The sequence below is a fragment of the Sciurus vulgaris genome (assembly GCF_902686455.1).
Source record: "Sciurus vulgaris genome assembly, chromosome: 5".
NCBI classification, from domain to species: Eukaryota; Metazoa; Chordata; class Mammalia; order Rodentia; family Sciuridae; genus Sciurus; species Sciurus vulgaris.
In genome coordinates this window covers 92,637,401-92,655,186 of record NC_136465.1, presented here as the reverse complement: position 1 = coordinate 92,655,186, position 17,786 = coordinate 92,637,401, and the positions used below count along the sequence as shown (strand labels likewise).

At 37.2% G+C, this 17,786-nt stretch overlaps 1 protein-coding gene across 4 annotated transcripts in view; it reads left to right on the top strand.

Moving 5' to 3' along the window:
* Window positions 1–16,230, top strand: part of BCAT1 (branched chain amino acid transaminase 1) — a 108,866-nt gene extending 92,636 nt beyond the window's left edge. For all 4 annotated transcript variants that reach the window (XM_079139409.1, XM_079139408.1, XM_079139407.1 and 1 more), the window contains 2 exons: window positions 1,304–1,378; window positions 10,303–16,230. In XM_079139409.1, coding sequence (XP_078995535.1) covers window positions 1,304–1,378; window positions 10,303–10,344 — 117 coding nt within the window. In that variant the 3' untranslated portion in view covers window positions 10,345–16,230. The remainder of the gene's footprint in view (window positions 1–1,303; window positions 1,379–10,302) is intronic.
* The last annotated feature ends 1,556 nt before the right edge of the window (window positions 16,231–17,786 follow it).

The window sequence follows — 17,786 nt, the reverse complement described above, 5'->3', positions numbered from 1 at the left end:
TATTACTACCATCTTTCTAATGATTTAATTTAAGCTCAAACATGGTAGGAACTCAATCTTGTCTTTGGCAAGTGTCATGTCTGGTTATCTCAACTTAGGACTGGAGCTCTGCCAATGGACTTCCATTTTTATCTCCTTCCACCTGCTCACTAGAAAAAGGCTAGGTAGGTAGTTAGAATCAGTAGATAATTTTCTGGTTTCCTAAAGTACTTCCAAACTACAGGATAAATAAATACCAAACTACTGGTAAATAGTTATGAAAAATGCATTTCAATGGTTCATTCCTTCACATATTACTATCAGTATTGTTATTATTAAGTAAACCACCATACAAAAAATTTTCATTTGGCAAACCTGGTACATTGACTAAAATCTTTCCAAAGAATGTGAGGATTTGGTTGGAAGTAATGTTCTCCTTTTAATCTGATTTTATATGTACACTATCTTGCCAGTGTTTTGGCTCTCCCCTTTATAACAAAGCTCTGATACTCATGATTAACATCAGCATCTACCTTTAGAACTTAGAGGCATGTGAGCATTGTTCTTACAAGACAAATCGGCTTGGCCCATATTAAATACAAATTCCTCTGTTCTTTAAATTTCATCACACAATTATTTTTCCTCAGCAAATCAGATTGATTTTTCTATAGACTTTAATGATGGTTGCTTCATTGATTAAGGTTTTAGAACTTGACTTTTAGGGGATGGCTCCTGACATTAATCCATGTACAGATTGATTGTTTCATGGGAGAAGAATTATACTGTTTTATATCAGTACTTACACTGATTATATAAAGCTAATGTTCAGTCTTTTATTATGATAGTATCTAGGTAATGATATCTGTCCCCTTTATTAATTGAAGCTGTCACTAGGTCAGATTTTTAGAAATCCAATTATTATTTCACCTCTAGAAATAAGTTTATAAAGTTTAACCTTTTTATTGCTTCTGTTTTAGAAGGCGTTTGGAGCCAAAAGTTGCATCTAATTATCCCATTATACTAAAAGGCATAATAAGAAAAGCATTTGAGAGTACAACTGTCTACTAAAATCAAACGACCCAAAGCCTGAAGCCAGGGAGGCATGGATGGGCATGACTCACATACAAATTAGGGGCATGCAATCTCTTTCAGCCATGAATTTAATTATGCTGTCCAGTATTGTGGAGGTCGTTGTCCTTGCACCCGAGATAGGTTTAGAAGCCCCTTTTGTCAAGGCATAGACAGACTTGTTTCAGTTTGGACCCCAAAATGTAATCACAATAAATAGTGCATATCCTCAAATTATCTCATTTCTCTTTTGTAGATGATACACATTCCAACTATGGAGAATGGTCCCAAGCTTGCAACCCGTATCTTGAACAAACTGACAGATATCCAGGTATTTTCTTTCTTTTAAAATACCACATAGGAGTTGAGGGTGTGCTTAGCATGTGTAGGGCCCTGGGTTTGATCCCCAGCACCAAAAAGAAAAAATAAAAATAAAATACCACCTTATTCTATCTGGGGGAAAGAGGGTAAATATTACAATTTGAGATCAGTAGTTTAAATTTAAGGAAACTCTTCTCATATGGGTAGGCATGAGCAAAGCAGTAATGGAAAAGAAGATACATGTTAAAACAGAGAGAGAGAAAAGATATTGTTGGGAACTCCAGATTAATATTTTAAAAGTAAATGTAAATTTTTTTTTTTTTTTTTTTGCGGTGCTGGGGATCAAACCCAGGGCTTTGTGCTTGCAAGGCAGGCACTCTACCGACTGAGCTATCTCCCCAGCCCTGTAAATTTTGATAACATTTAAGTCTCTTAATTTAAAAAGTGTGACAGATTTTTTGTTTAAAAAAACTCGAAAACTGAACAAAGCACATGTATAAAAAATGTGACCTGTGATTTCAGCCCTGAGGTAGAACCACTGCACTCTAGAAGGTCTACACCTTCTGTATCGAGTAAGCATTTATATACTTTTAGACCATGACTTTCCCCCCAAATGAAGTCATATTATACATAATTTTGTTCCCTTTGCTTTTTCATCTGAAATAGTTTTCTCAATACCACTTACACAGTTCAATTGAATTCTATTATTGATACATTATAATTTTTTAAAGAAATCATATTATTGAACTTTTGTGTTTTTTGTTTTAATATTTTTAGCTGTAGATGGACACAATATCTTTATTTATTTATTTTAATGTGGTGGTGAGAATTGAACCCAGCTCCTCATACATGCTATGTGAGTGTTCCACCACTGAGCCACAGCCACAGCCCAAACATTTGTGTTGTTGATTATTGTTTTCACTACTATGAATAGTAGTTATTTCCTTAGGGGGGGGGGAAATCCCTGGGATTGTATTGGGTTGAAGGACATGCACCCTATTTTTTCATACCACTAACTTGGTTTTGCCCATTTTTTATGAGCAACAACTTTCAGTAAATGTCTCATCAGGCAATCAAGGAAGCATATCAAATACCAGATAACATTGGGCTACTGAGAGAAGAGACTGTTCTATGATTTACATACAGTTTACAAGTTGGAGGATTTCACTGAGCCCAGATACTATCATTGCTCATTACTAAAAATATCCAAGGGGACTGAGACCAATACTGAAAAGCCCAATAAAGCGTGATCGTTTAGGTAATGTCAGATGATATTGAGCCATAAAACTAAGCAGATTTAAAGTTGGTTGGGAATGCAGCAGGTATCTAGAGAGTAGTTGAGGTTTTTGGGTAGTGATAAAAATGGTATTCTTTTAAGACTTACTCAGTAACTTTTATGTAAGCTTTATGGTATTGAAAAGAAAGGAAAGAATGGTTCTGGTTTTTTAATCAATGAACAGCCTTACTTCTCTTGAACGAAGTTTTCTCTAAGAATTTTCTGTAAGCTAAAAAAAGGAATAATCTTCATTTTGGAAGAAATAAAAATATCACTCAGAGTTTTTTCTGCCTTTATATTCAGAAACAAAAGTAACTTGATGGATAACTAATAAACAATTACTGCATTGATGACTCAAACATTTTAATCTTTTTCAGAGTGGTCTAAATAAGCTTGATGAAGATGATAAATTATTGCAGTTTTGCTCAGATAAAGAACATAAGTAGAACAAAAAATTCATAATTGGATAGATTATGAGAGACTTTATCCATAGAAATTTAGAGATTTTCTTCCCACAACAAAACGTTTTAATTTTCTTTCAAAGTCAGAAGAAAAACTTGATAATAATAACAACAATGAATGTGTAATAGTGAATCCATCAATCTTGTATTTACCTTTGCAGTAGTACAGTTATAAAATATAATTTTAAATATTATTTTATGAAGGAAGGGACCCAACAGAGGCTAAAGTATCTAAGGACCATGAAAGTCATAATATAGTTGTTTTTTTTTAATTTTTTATTTTTACAGACTGCATTTTGAGTCATTGTACACAAATGGGGTACAACTTTTAGTTTCTGTGGTTGTACACAATGTAGATTCATACCATTCGTGTCATGATACATGTACATAGGGTAATGATGTCTATATTAGTCACTACCTTTCCTTCCCCCATCCCTTCCCACCCCATTTCCCTCTACACAATTCAAAGTGCCTCTATTCTTCTCTTGTCCCCCTCCCACCACCCCCACCTCCGTTATGTATCATCATCCACTTATCAGAGAAAACATTCAGCCTTTGATTTTTTGGGATTGGCTTATTTCCCTTGGCATGATATTCTCCAACTCCATCCATGTACCAGCAAATGACATAATTTTATTCTTTTTTATGGCTGAGTCATATTCCATTGTGAGATTTTTAAGAGGGGAAGAAGTGAGTCCATAAGTGAGAAGAGAGAAAGGATTGCTTTCAAAAATTTTCATGCACAAATTATACATTTAAAATAGCTAATACCCAAAATGAGGTTTTAGGGATGTCTCTTGAAGAGTGTATAAAATAAGAAAACGTAAGTATTGGGAATGCAGCTCAGTGGTAGAGCACTTGCCTAGCATGCATGAGGCGAGGCCCTGGATTCAATCTCCATTACTGCAAAAAGGAAAATAAAATTTAAACTCATTTGATTTGGTTGTGAAGTCTTCATGGAAAAGTCCCTAAATTGAGAGAAAAGTCGAGCCCCACTGCATTGGCATTGGGAGAAAGACCTAAGTAGTAATGTTAGTAAACACAGTTGTGGGAAGGAATCACTGGGAGGCAAAGCTGGAAAAAGGATTCATTGGCATTGAGACAGTGACAAATATGCATTAAACCCAAAAATAGGAATGAAAAGGAAGCTAGGAATCCATTATTGAACGTTTTTTCAAAGCAAAATCATGGAAGCTGAATGTTAGTAACTAAAGAAAATGTTCCTGAACTATTCCCTCTGATTTTATGTGTTCTTTATGTGTCTTAATGCCACAGCTAAGACGAAATTCACGATTTCTCCTTTCACTGTAGGTAGTAAAGTATAATGGTTGAAACCCTGAAAACTAGTGATAGATTCAGAGCCCCACAGTAAACAAAGAAACAAAGGGGTACAGTCAGAGTGCATGTGAGATACTACATCAATTCTGAATTAACCACAAACCAGAAGCTCCACATCTGCTCCACACTGAGTCACAGAGGACCACCCTTCATAATCTAAGATCACACCTTCTTCATTTATTTTATGCCTGTGTGCATGGAACCTGAAGTCTCAAAATTGTTCTCTTACAAGATGGCAAATTGGTGCTGTTGGCCAAGCTACTAGGTTGTCTGTTTCCAAGAAAAATAATTTAAGTAATTACTGAGGAAAAAGCATGGCATTGCATCATGCTTCACATTTGATCTCTTTTGGCAATTACATGGAAACACAAATGGTTCCTACAAAGCACTCTGGTAAAATTGAAGATGAGTGGTACAACAACCACCAAAAAAAATTTTTTTTCAAGATTCTTGCCAGAATGACCCAGGGGGAAAATTCTTCATAACCACAGATTTGACTTTCTTTTTAGCTTCTGTTCTTCTGCATGAGTCAGAATCTCTGAAGTTAAGTATTCATCCCATTTAGCTAATTATCCATATTGCTCCTTGGGTCTTAGATTACTCCACAAGTACTGCCAAGAAGGGGAACATTTCCAGTGGAAGTTGCTTTCTTTTTTCCATTTTTTTTTTTTTTTTTAAGCAACAAAGAAAAACAAATCTTTGTTCATATTTAGCCAAGTTTAAACTTGGAGAACATTAGCTGTGTTGTCTGTTTCTTTTCTCTCCTATTACTCTTTGCTATTCCAGTTACTCATTGTCATATTCATCTTTGCCCCCACTTTGGGGTCCTCTCTTTTCTCCAAGGATGCTCTGCTCTCTGATACCACCTGTCTTTCCTGTGCCCTCTACAAGTTGCTCATCTGATAAGGTCTTGGTTATCTTCAATATTCATTTCTTTTTAAGTCTCTCAAGAACATTGTCTCTTTCCTGCATTCTAAATATAAGAACACTCAAGTTAAGTGCTCCATTGACCATAGGGCCAGTGATTACCATCTTATACATTATAACAGGCCACACCCTTATCTCCCCTGCCCCACCTCCCGCTTTGAAAACCTGTTCAGATGTTGACATTGTTTATTTTCTTTTCATACCCCAGTGTTCACTCAGGGCCTAGGGCAGAGTACACCGGCAGTGATGCTTCTTCAGTGAATTAATAAAGCAGTGACTAGCTAAATAAGACACCAGGAAAGTACCAAAGAGCAAAAGACCTGAAGCCCAGTCGCATAGAAAACAGTGTCACTATCTGAGACCTAAGGTGTCCCCACCGGGAAGATGTCACATCAGCTTTAAGACTGACATGTCTATCTTGAATATGTTTTCCTAAGTCTTTGTTGGGGCTCTGATTCCTCCCCCAACTAGACCCACTACATCAGTATACCACTAGCCTGTTCTTTGTAGCTTCTGTACTTCTGCATGAGTCAGAATCTCTGAAGTTAAGTAGTCTTGCTTTTGTATATTAACACATACTAAGAAGAGAGAGAGTGAATATCTTCAATGATATTGTGACAGTCAGCTTCTTGTTGCTAAAGTGACATACCTCAGGCAGCTAACTTTCCAAAGAGATCAGGCTTATTTAGTTCACAGTTTTGGAGGTTCAAAGTCTAAGGTCACTGAGCCTCATTGGTTTGGCCTTTGATGAAAGTGGGAGATAATGACAGGAGTACATGTCACAGCAGCTGATTACATGAGCCAGAAAGCAGCTGGGATGTGAGAGGTTCTTCAATTCCTTTCTAGGGCACAGTCCCAATGACCTAAGGACCTCGCTCTAGGTCCCACATTCCAAAGGTTCCACCACCTTCCAGTAACACTACCCTAGGGACCAAGCCTTCAATAATGAACCTTTGGGGGACAAGCCAGCCAATATCCAAACCATAGAGCGTGTCAAATTATTTTTCAGCAGAAGACTTTCAGATTTTCCAGTTGAGCTGCACATTGACACTGCTATCTGGATCACATGAAAGCTGGAACCTTGTTCTTAAGCACCAGGGGTGGCAGTGTGAGTGGCCAGCATGGCTGCCATTGAGGTGTCAGAAAGTGGGAGATAGTGACCAACGAGACCCAGGAGTAGTCTTAAGTACGTTAGGAGAGAAAGCCTAAAAGGGACAGGAGCAGGATCCCTATTGATTCTGGGTCACCTGAGGGAATCAAAGTCTGTTTTCTCACTCGTGGTTTAAGTTTCGTAAGCACAAATGACTGTTAGCGATTATTGTATTTTTCTTGTTCTCAGTGGAGGAGCTCAGTTACCTGTGTGGGGTGAGAAGCCTCTCCAACATCATGAGCTCTCCTCAGTGTGCAGTGGACTTCCTGTCCTGATTTCCCTGATGACTGACTTCCTTAACCAGTTTCCAGCCCCTGAGGTTCCCAGCACACCCTTCTCCACCTGTTAGGGGACTATAAATCTTTGTCCAGCCCTTCAATAGTGTTTAGAACAAGGATGACAAATTACTAGCTGAGGGCGGCCCTGATGATATTTTTACTGGCATTGTAGAGAGTGAGTACATGACACACAGGTTGTCCTTGGGTGTTGCCAAATGTTTTCTGCTGAACATAAAAGGCATTGAGGAAAAACCATATGAAACCATTTGTCATATGTATCTCAAATGTGAAGTAATGAATTTATCATTAATCATGTTTTGGTTTGGGGTTCTAACTGAAAATTTGAAAAGATTAAAATACTGCACATCACACTAATCATCTTCCTTGTGGGCTCAAGACACCCTTCTGCAGAGATACCCTGGTCTGCCACATTGTTTTGTCCCCCTGTGGGATTCCAGTGAATAAAGCTAAGTAAACTTGACTTGTGTGGACCTACAAATGTTGAAGGTTGCCTGTGGGTTTTGCAGTGACATTGACAAGAGTGCAGATTGAGCATCCCTAATCCAAAAATCCAAATTCAAAACTTTTTCAGTGGTGTCCTGACTCCATGAGTCTTGTGGTTCAGTGTACACAAACTTTGGATCACGTATGTCATTAAAATATTGAATAAAATTTCCTGCACACTGTGTGCATAAGACATATGTGAAAACAGGCGAATTTGTTTAGACTTTAGTCCCATTCTCCAAGGTACCTCAATGTGTGTATGCAAAAATTCCAAAATGAAAAACAAAACCAAAATAACTGAAATCCAAAGCACGGGTCCCCTATATTTCAGATTAGAGATACTAGACCTGTGAGTGACTTCTTGGCTCATATGGGCATACTTTCTCTTTCCCTTTCCCTTTCTTTAAAGCAGGAGTTTACAGAAGGAATAAAATTCTTAGCTTTACTAAAATCTGCCCTGTCTACTTAGAATTATTTTCCTTGAAAAATTGCATTATCTATCAGCTAAATTAACAACTTGATGGCTAAATACCTAGGTCTACACATTGTGAATTACCTGTAATAGCACATTTCCTAGATATAGCTCAGAATGCTGCCATTTTACATAAAAGCATAAATTACAGGATGAGAGGAGTCAAACTTAATCCATATTATGTGGGTTTATAGAGTGATATGGACTATGTCTGTAATTGTAAGCCAAATTGGTTTTTGACCATTTATAAAACTAAAACAACCAATAAAAGCAAATTTACTTTAACCAGTGAGATTCAGGATGAAGTGATAGTAATCATGAATCACAGTTCTGTAGATCTGCAAAAATGTCCATACATCAACACTTAATTATTATTGATGGTAAAAGTGTCAGAATCCAAATTTTTAAAAAAATAAAACAAGTACTTTGCTCATACCTTATATGATGCGGACATCAAACACAAAAATGCAGCATTTGGGCATGTGCATCCAGCATTCGTCCTGAAACAGCGGTACCCCAAGAGGGCAGCTGGATCTGATGTGGACTAAGCAAGTCTCATAGTTATTTGGCTTCCCTCATTCTCTCTCTGGTCTGAACCACAAGGTAGTGGGTAGATCCCTTCTCAGTTCCCACTATTCTCATGTATCTGATGGATTCTGCTCTCTTTGAGTTTTTAAAAACTCCTTACGAGGGACATAGCTCTGCACAGTGTGATATAGGAGAAATAACATTAGAGACAGGAGAGCTGAGCTTTTGATTAAGTGTGATCTGAACTTTAGTGTCCAGTATGTGAAATGACAGACATGGATTGAAATTCACTGCTCCTTACACTCATGATTTGTTCTGTTCAGTTTTGGTATGGGGATTGAACCCAGGGATACTACTGAGCCACATCTCCAACCCTCTTCATCTTCTACCCTGAGATAGGTTCTCACTAAGTTGCTTAGGCCCTCACAAAGTTGCTGAGACTGGCTTTGAACTTGGAACCCTCCTGCTTTGATCTCCCAAGTTGCTGGGATTACAGGCATGCACCATCACACTTGGTTTTTAAGCAGAATTTTCTTCAAAAGAAATCTTTCCTGGAATCCCAATACATACCAGCTAAAAGTGGAATTATCCTGAAGTAAAGAAATAACATCCAGAATCCCCTTACTTGGGTCTTCCCCTTTATTTTAGGAGGTCAGTAAAGTCCTTTGTAATTCAGAAATTCTGATTCATACTAATTTAATGTTATATTAGGGACAAATAAACCAGTTCATGTGCAAAGGGACATGGTCTGAGTGATCAGGAGAAACTCTCCATAACAAATTCAATGCCCTGATTCCCTGGGCTGGGAAGATGTATTCCAGGTCTGTCTCCACACACATGGCTTTGTGGATAGGTCAAGGGCAGTCGAGGTGATGGTGGAGAAGGAAATTTGATGTGAAAGAGACCTTGGCTAAGATCTGGGCTCTTTGTTCCCTAACTACAGTGTTGGGCAAGTTATTTAACCTCATAATTAATATTCAGCTTTCTCTTCCATAAAATGAGATTGATAATAGCACCTACTGTCTATAGTTTCTGTGTGGATTGAATGAGGTAATAATTCTGGGAAGCTCCTGGCACAATGGTGTTGGCATGCAGCTTTGCTCAAAGGGTGAGAGTTTATTTAAACACAGATGTTTGTTGAGTGAGTAAATGAATATTGAATATAGAACTGGCTTTCCATGTCTGGCATGGAATATCTTTGTTTCATTAATTCTAAGTATTAAAATTCACGTTGGTTTCAAAGCAGATTATTTGCTAGTGAAAATAAGCAAATTCAGATCATGACACTAGTTACATGGCTTTTGAAGGAATAGGGAAAATTGGGATGCTAACATATTGCAAACAACTACAAACAGCCCAAAGTCTCTGTTAAGATCCATGAGGATCATCAACTTCATTTTGTGCATGAACATAAATAAGTGCACATCAGAATCTACTGGAAATGCATCCCTGGAGTTTCTGATTCTGTAAGTCTGAGCTGGGGCCTGGAACTTTCCACTTCTAACGAGTTGCCTGTCAATGCTGATGCAGGTTGTGTAGGAATACTCTTGAAGCAGCACTTCTTTAGAGAAGAGGTAGCAATAGTTAATTTAACTCACTTTGCTTGGAGAGCAGAAGTGAAAAACAGAAATAGTGATGAGAGGCCTGGGCTTAAATATTACATAAAAGACATACACCAGCTATAAATTTGGACTCAGCAATCATTATCAAATTTGTGATTCTTTCTAGGTATTTGGTTTTTTACAGATCTCTTTATATATGACTTTCCTGTAGTTTTGTAAATGCGCTCTCTCTCTCTCTCTCTCTCTCTCTCTCTCTCCCCTGCCCACCTTCCTTTCATCTTTCTCTCTAATCTTATTTTTAATATGAACACATATGCTTTTAATGTTTGAAACAGAAGCAAACTCTCTGTATAGCTTTGGTTATATGAAGTTTGTTTATAAGCTAGTCCTACACTATGAGCTTTTATACTGAAACATGTTTTCTTGCTTTTGTTATAGTATGGAAGAGAAGAGAGCGACTGGACAATCGTATTATCCTGAATGAAAAATGCAGGAAATCAACTGTATGCTTTTGGAATAGACTGCTGCATTTGAATTGTGATAGATCTTTTTGCCTACCTGTTAGTAGTTGTGCATAATGTAGTTTGTATTATTAGTGTGTTACAAGAGTGACTTTTTCTCCTTTGTGCCAGAGAACATGGAATGTAATTGTCAAAAGGTGTTTTGTAGGCTTGGTAGTACTAGCTTACCTTTCTACCTTTCCCCAGAAAGATAATAATGTAAGCCACCTAACAGAATTTACCTTAATAATTTGAGTGCTTCCCTTAGAACTTCACTCAGATCCAAAAGTGTCTATTCTTTAGTATAAGGTATGGCTCCTCAACCAGATGAGATTTGTGTGTGTTTCTGAAAGCTAATTTGAGTACATTTCACAGGTAATGTTTCCAGTGACACATCATTATCCTCGGAAAGTGTTTTGTTTTCTTTTTAAAATCAAGATTCTAAAAAAACTGGATTTCCTTCCATCATCATGTTTTTCAGGCCCCTCAGTCCATCTTGAGGTAAATACCTCCTTTCCTCCAGGTGTCCCAGTCTGCTGTGAGCTCACCTGTGCATCTGTAAAACCTGGGACTTGCTGCCACTGCCTTTCCACATGGCATTGTAACCAGCTATCCCTTGGCTCCTACCAGACTGAGGGCCTTATGCCTTATAGATCTCTGTATCCCCAATGCCTGGCACACAATAGGTACTCAGTAAATGTTTTATGTGAATGAACAAACGAACGAGTGAACATGTGGCTTCTATAGAAGTATACCTTCTCTGTTTCTGTATTTGAAACCTCTTTATTAGAATTTGTGAACAATTCTGACAGTGTGTAATAGTTACCTCATATTGTCTTTATTTTCCGTGGACTCCAAAGTCTTTAGAGATACCGAGAGGCATAGTTGGAGGAATCACTTCATGCTTGCAGGCTATCTTGGAGTGGAAGATAGCTCTAGAGAATTCATGAGATCATACCAACCAAATGAAAATGACAAATGTTACATGTTAAGTGTTAAATGCAAAATAAATCATTTGGGGGGTGAAAGTGAGGGGAGGAAAGAAGAGGAATCCTCAGGTTTTTATACTCTTTGTGTAGGTACTCTTTCTGTTGACTGGGGATTGAGGGAACACATGGTTAGGATACAGGGAGAGCAATTACAGATGATATTTTCCTCCTTTAGGAGCTGTGAGTTAAAAATTGTATCCTTTCCTGCTTCATCTGTGGGAAAGTCAAATCTTGACAGAAAACATTTACCCTTGGTAGGTCAACTCTCAGACATTGTAGTTTGCTTTCCCTCAGTCCGAAAAACTTTCATCTTGCTGATCATATTTCATTCTCTTTTCAGAGCAAAGGAAAAAACATTTTACAAGTTTGATGCATTGGAAAAATTTCCTCAAGGCATTTAACAACACATAGCAAATGGGCTTTGATTCTTTTCCAAAACTTTTAGCTGTAGGGACTCTTTTAGAGAGGACTGGTAAAATGAAAATTAGAGAAGACTAAGATGAAAAGGAATGGTAAAAATATCTTTTAGGAGCTTTTAATTGGTGATCTGCAGTCCGGGGCCAGTCTTTTCTCTTCAGCCTGAGGTACCCTGGACTCTCTTGCACATGCTCGGTGAGGGTATGCATTTGCCTTTGCTGAGTCCCTTGACCTCCTTCTTAATATAGCAGTCCAGAAAAGAATTTCAGGTAATTTTAACTGTCAAGTAGCACATAATAACTAGACTCTGGCTCCCTTGAGAAAGGGAAATTACTTGTTTGCCATAAGTACATTTATAAGTACTTTGCATTTCTAAATTTAGTTAGCCCATTGTGAAAGCTAGAGAACACTATGTTTATATGATTTCTCTCATAAAAACATAAGAGCACGTTAAGCCCTTCCCACCAGACTCGGTGAAGGCTAAGGATATGTATTTCTAAAAACTAGAGGTCTTGTAACATAGAGAGCATAACTGCCATTCTCTTAAGTAAAAAGACAGGAAATTGACCTTGACACTTACTTGTTAAATGATTTAAAAGAAACATCTGCACTTCTTTTTTTCTTGTGCACTGTTTGTTTAATTGCAGTAGAGTAATACAGCAAGTGTCACATTATAACTAGGCAATTATCCATTCTTCAAGACTTAGTTATCGTAACACTAATTGATCATTTAAGGCATAAGATAGTCTAGCATTAGGAACATGTGAGGCTAATCTGCTCCAAAAGATCAACAAATTAATATTGTTGCTGATATTTGCATAATTGACTGCAATTATTTAATGCTTAATTGGGTTGATCAAATGAGATTCAGCAATTCACATGTGAATGAATATAAACAGAACTGGTGGCACTTAAAATGATAATGATTAACTTATTTTATATGTTCTCTTCCTCCCACTTTTTCCAGTTTTTACATATCAGACTGAGATTGTCAGCTTTGCCCAAAACACATCCGTAAAAACCAAGATCTTAAAATGCAGTGTTCCGACATAGACAAGACCTGAGCATTTCCTAAAGAGATTGCTATTAGAAAATTTTGGTTGTTATTGTTACAATCAAGAATGCAATTCATGACACACCTAAAGAAGAGTCTGGGATGTGTAGTGTAGTGCAGCTGGCAGGTGAATGCATTGATAATACCTGTTTTAGCCTTTGCTCTCAAAAGCACAAAAAAAAAAAAAAAAAAAAAAAAAAAAGGGAAAAGAAGGAAATGACTGATAACCCTTGATAAGGAATCATGTTTTTTCTACTGAAAATCACTCCCATTTTTTTTTTCTTTCTTTCTCAAAAGACTGCTATAAAAAACAAACACAAACTATGTGGTGGAACGTGACGTCAGCTCTCCTGAAGTTGTGGGGAGCCTCCATTATGCATCCTGGGTTAAAGTTCCTCACAGCATGAGTTTTGTTGCTTGACCAAACTATACCTAAACAGGTAGTCTTACTGGCCCCAAATCCGAGCACTCTTGGCCCTTTGGAGGCAATGAAAGTATAACTTTGTCAAAAACACTATAGGGACTTTTTATTAAATCTGCACCTTTAGGGAAATTGTGCTGTGGAAAGCATTCACCACAATAACCGCATTCCTTTGCCTGTCCCACCCGGTGTTTGATCATGGTATGCTGTTTCCCCTTTCCAAAACGGATAGTTTGCCTTAGGTTCATAACTGGGAAAATGTGTTCAAACAGAAGACAAGCAGAGAAGCAAAAGACTTACTCTTCACTTTGAATGGGTTATATTTTCTGAAATATTAGAGCAATATCAGATGCACTAAGGCAAAGACTTAAGGGTTAGAGAAACCATTATTTCATGTCCTGATTCTAAATACAACCAAAGAACCCTTCTTTTCAATGTGGCTTTCTTCCTACACAGATATGCGAAACCTTAGCAAGGAGTATGTCTTTGCAATAAGCATTACTTTACAAGAACATGGAGATTATAGATCAGGCGATAAGTGTTGATGGAGCACCCACAAATGTGCATCTCACACAGCAGCAGTAGAATAGGAAGTTAGTTTTTGAAAATAAATAGCATTACCTCGTGGAGTTTAGTCTATTACTTGAACTAATTTTAGATATAAAAGCAGAATTTAGTAGCTAGATAACCAAGAGAGGAAGGCCAGAGAATCTCTCTCTTATCAAGATATCGCAATAAGCATTTCATCTCACTTTTTGAGAAAAATGTTCTGTTTCCATTTCTTTCCTTTAGTGGAGAACTACTTAGAAAGGATATCATTTAGGGTTATTTGCCCCCTGGGTGTGTGAGGTAGTGACTTTCTGGCTTGCTAGCTACTATCAACCTGGTACATTGTGTCCCATTCCTTTGGAGCAGTGTTGAGTTGTCCTGCTACATCTAACAACAGAGCACGGCAGATTTCAGCCAGTATCCTTGCTGGTTGCCTTAAACGCAAAGCCAGATTAGTCAGTCCTTCTAGAAAATATCTATTATGAATCAAGCTGTTTAAACTGTTAGCTTACAGGTGATGGATCCAGCTACTTAGAAAATAACTTTCACATAACCATGATTTTTCACAGTTTGAGGTTTTGAATAAGAAAGGCCACTTAATGTATTGCAGAGATTAATTTTTATCATTGCTGGAAAGCCCCTTTAAAAATGCGAAGGCAGAAAAAAGTAATTATTTTTCATCTTCAGCATACATACCATAATAAAGGACTTTTCAAATATTTAATTTGGAGAGGTGGATGCTAAAATATCAACAGAGTAGTGTCTGTGGGTAAATAATTAGCCTGGGGTCAGATAAATGTAAACATATTCCCTTTAATAAATGATAAAAACATGAGGTTCAGCCTTAAAATTGAAGTGTTCTTTAAAATCTGTTAGACACAAGTCTTAAAGTTTTAAGTCATCTGTCTATGATGGACCCAATTAACATGACCTAAAACCCAAGTGGCATAATACTCAGTTTATGTAATCTCCTCTCAGAATGCTAAGAATTAATGTTAGCTATGCTATAGGAGTAGATTTAAATACAGTTTTGTTGGATTTATCTGCACAACCAGTATCAATTGCTGGGTTCCTTGTTGCCCATTATTGAATTATGGGAAAAATTAGTGAGAGACATGAGAGGAAGAACAAGTGAAGGTAGAAATTAAAACTTGCTTCTATGTTGACCTTCTGCCAGACATTGGGCTCTTTAGTCTTCAATGTAGGTGCCGAACACAAAGCCATGCCATTAAGAAGTGACTGATTATAGTGGCCAGTCCATCAGGCACTAGAACTATGCCATGGCCTGGAGTTTGTAATCCGAGGATCGTGTTACATAGAAACCACTTCAGGTTACTACCAATTTGGATGATACTTTTTAAATAATTGCAAAGTCTGTAAGATCTATTTCTTCAACCATTTTTTCTGACTCATGGAACTTCTTGAAGCCAGATAATATGTGACAAGGAGTAAATTGCGACCATTTTTTCCCCTTAGAAATACTATTTACCACCTTTCCTTGATGAAGGTTAACTAATTTGGAAATTGGTTATTATTTGTTTTTTTAATGAAAATGTGCAACATGCAGCAATTTCCTGAGACCAGTTTCACATGGACATTAACATCGTTCTCAGGCCTAAAGAAAGGAATACAAATAGCCTCAATTTCTATGTTACTGATAAGCTTTCAAAGAGTATAGGAATAATCTCAAGAATATGGCTACAAATAGATTTGAATTGGGTCTTAAAATAAGCTAGCTGACCCCTGCTGCATCTGTTAAGTTCTGCAGGGGTTTCCCTGATCACTTAGAGCAATGAATGGTCCCACGGTGTCCTCGGCCAGCTGATACATGATGCTGGAGTCAGACTGACACTTTCAAAGAACTTGTGCCTACTTGATATGGCAGCCAAAGGCAAATAAGTAGTTTTTAAATCAGAGCTTATAGATAGGTGCAGCATATCAAGTTAACTAGGGAATTTGTAAAACCTGTTCTCTTATATCAGAAACTGATTGCAATTACTTTTGAAATGATAAACCCTAGTCTCTGCAAGTCTCAAATTTCTGTAGTGATTTTTTGCAGTACTCTTTAAGAAGAAGAAGTAAGTAGGAGGAAATACACCTTGTAAATGAGGACTGGCTTTCTCGAAAAATTGTTCAAAGGTTATGGTGAAAGGATTTAGGCTGACTACAGTGTAATAATGGGAATGTGGAAAATACAGTGGATAAAGGAAACTACCTCATTCTTTGAAGGTTTTGTAGAAGCACAATTAAACATTCTAAAATGGCTTTTGTTGCACAAAAGCCCATCTGGTGTGAAGAACTCTATATTTGTATGTCTAAAGGACCTGGAATAATTGTATTTTGTTGGCAACAGACACATTCTTTATTGTTTGCCGGCTCCTCATCAAATCAGTAATTATGCACAGTTTCTGTCATCAATAAAACAACTTAAAGGAATCCTGGTTGTGTAGTCATGTGAAATTGGCTTTGTTGGATGCGTGAAATTATAATGCTTAAATACTATTTTTATGATGTTCCAAGGTTTTTGGTCAGGGGATGTGAATGTAGTGTGGTATTTTTAAACCAAGATGACATTGAGAGAGTGAGAAGGGTTGAGTATACCAGAAAGGCCTGAACTAACACAACTAACTGTCTCATCTTCAGGTATTTGGGTAAGAAATACTATGGGCATTTAAAATTGTCCTTTTCCTCTGGTTATGAATTTCGCTTCAAATTCAGCCTTCTCTTTTGAGGATAGATTACCTCCTCCCATTTGCTCATAATGTACATATCTCACCTGTGAAACCATTCACCAATATATGGTTAACTAGCTTTAGAATGAATGAAACTTCTAAAGTGAAAGCTATTTGATTGAAGTCTAAAGAACATCACTGATGGATCTTTTTAGCCAAAACAGGTCTTAAGAATTTTCCTCAAGAGCATCTATCTATTGAGAGAATAAACCAAAGAGCACCTATTAAATTTGATGATCATTTCTTTCATATTCATTTTCTTGTCATTTGTCCAAAGGATTGGAAGTGCAGTGAAGCTGAAGGCTTTCCAGAGTTACTTACTGTAAACTGAACTTAAAAGTGTCACAGTGCTCAGTGACCCTCTTAACCAGACCCTGTCGACCTGTGAAAATACTGTCCTTTATCAAGATCTCTATCAAGAAGTTGCATGCAGAGTTTGGAAGGTCCAGGCGAAGGTTATTAGTCAAGTCCTCTGTCAGTGTCAATGCTCAACTCCCACAAGAGTGATAGAGAGAGTCCTGACATTCCTGGGGGTGATGACATATATAAGCTGGAGCTTATATGATTTATCAGAGGAGACAGCAGTCTCCTTCAGGGTAGAAAGTGTCGCTTCTGCATCGATTTAATAAGCAAAGAGAAAAAGAGGGAGACTTTCTAACTTTTATGATCATGTTTTTGCTGTGCTGACTCAATGCAATCTTAAACATATTTTTCAAATCGATAGTCTTCCTGCACATACTTGACATGATCTATGCCTTAGATCAAGAAATGAACTATTGTAGCCTGACTTTATTTATAACGGTGAAAACTTGTAGTTTGGCACTCTTAAACCAAGATCCCCAGAGCCAGGTGTAGATGCTTCTTATATCTGCAAGAATAATCCTTGAGCCGGCTCTCTAGCTATGTCTACACAACAGAGCCAATGATGATTAAAACCCATGGTCACTCTCTCCAAAGGTGATCATTACTAAGTAAAGAGGAATTTTGAAAAATGTGATGGAAAAATGTTGGAGTTGAAAAAACTATGCTGATTGTGTCCCAAATGTGAAATACCAATGTTTAAAGCTGAACTGCTTGAGATTAAGTTGTATTTGTTTTAAAGATATCTACATAATCTAAAAAACATTTCTTCTTAAAGATTCATTTATGATTATGATAAACAGGTGGTGCAGACTTTAATACCTGACTTCTTCTAAGTCATGGTGAGATAAAACAAAACATCTTTTTTACCATGTAGATAGCATAAGAAGAGATTAGTTA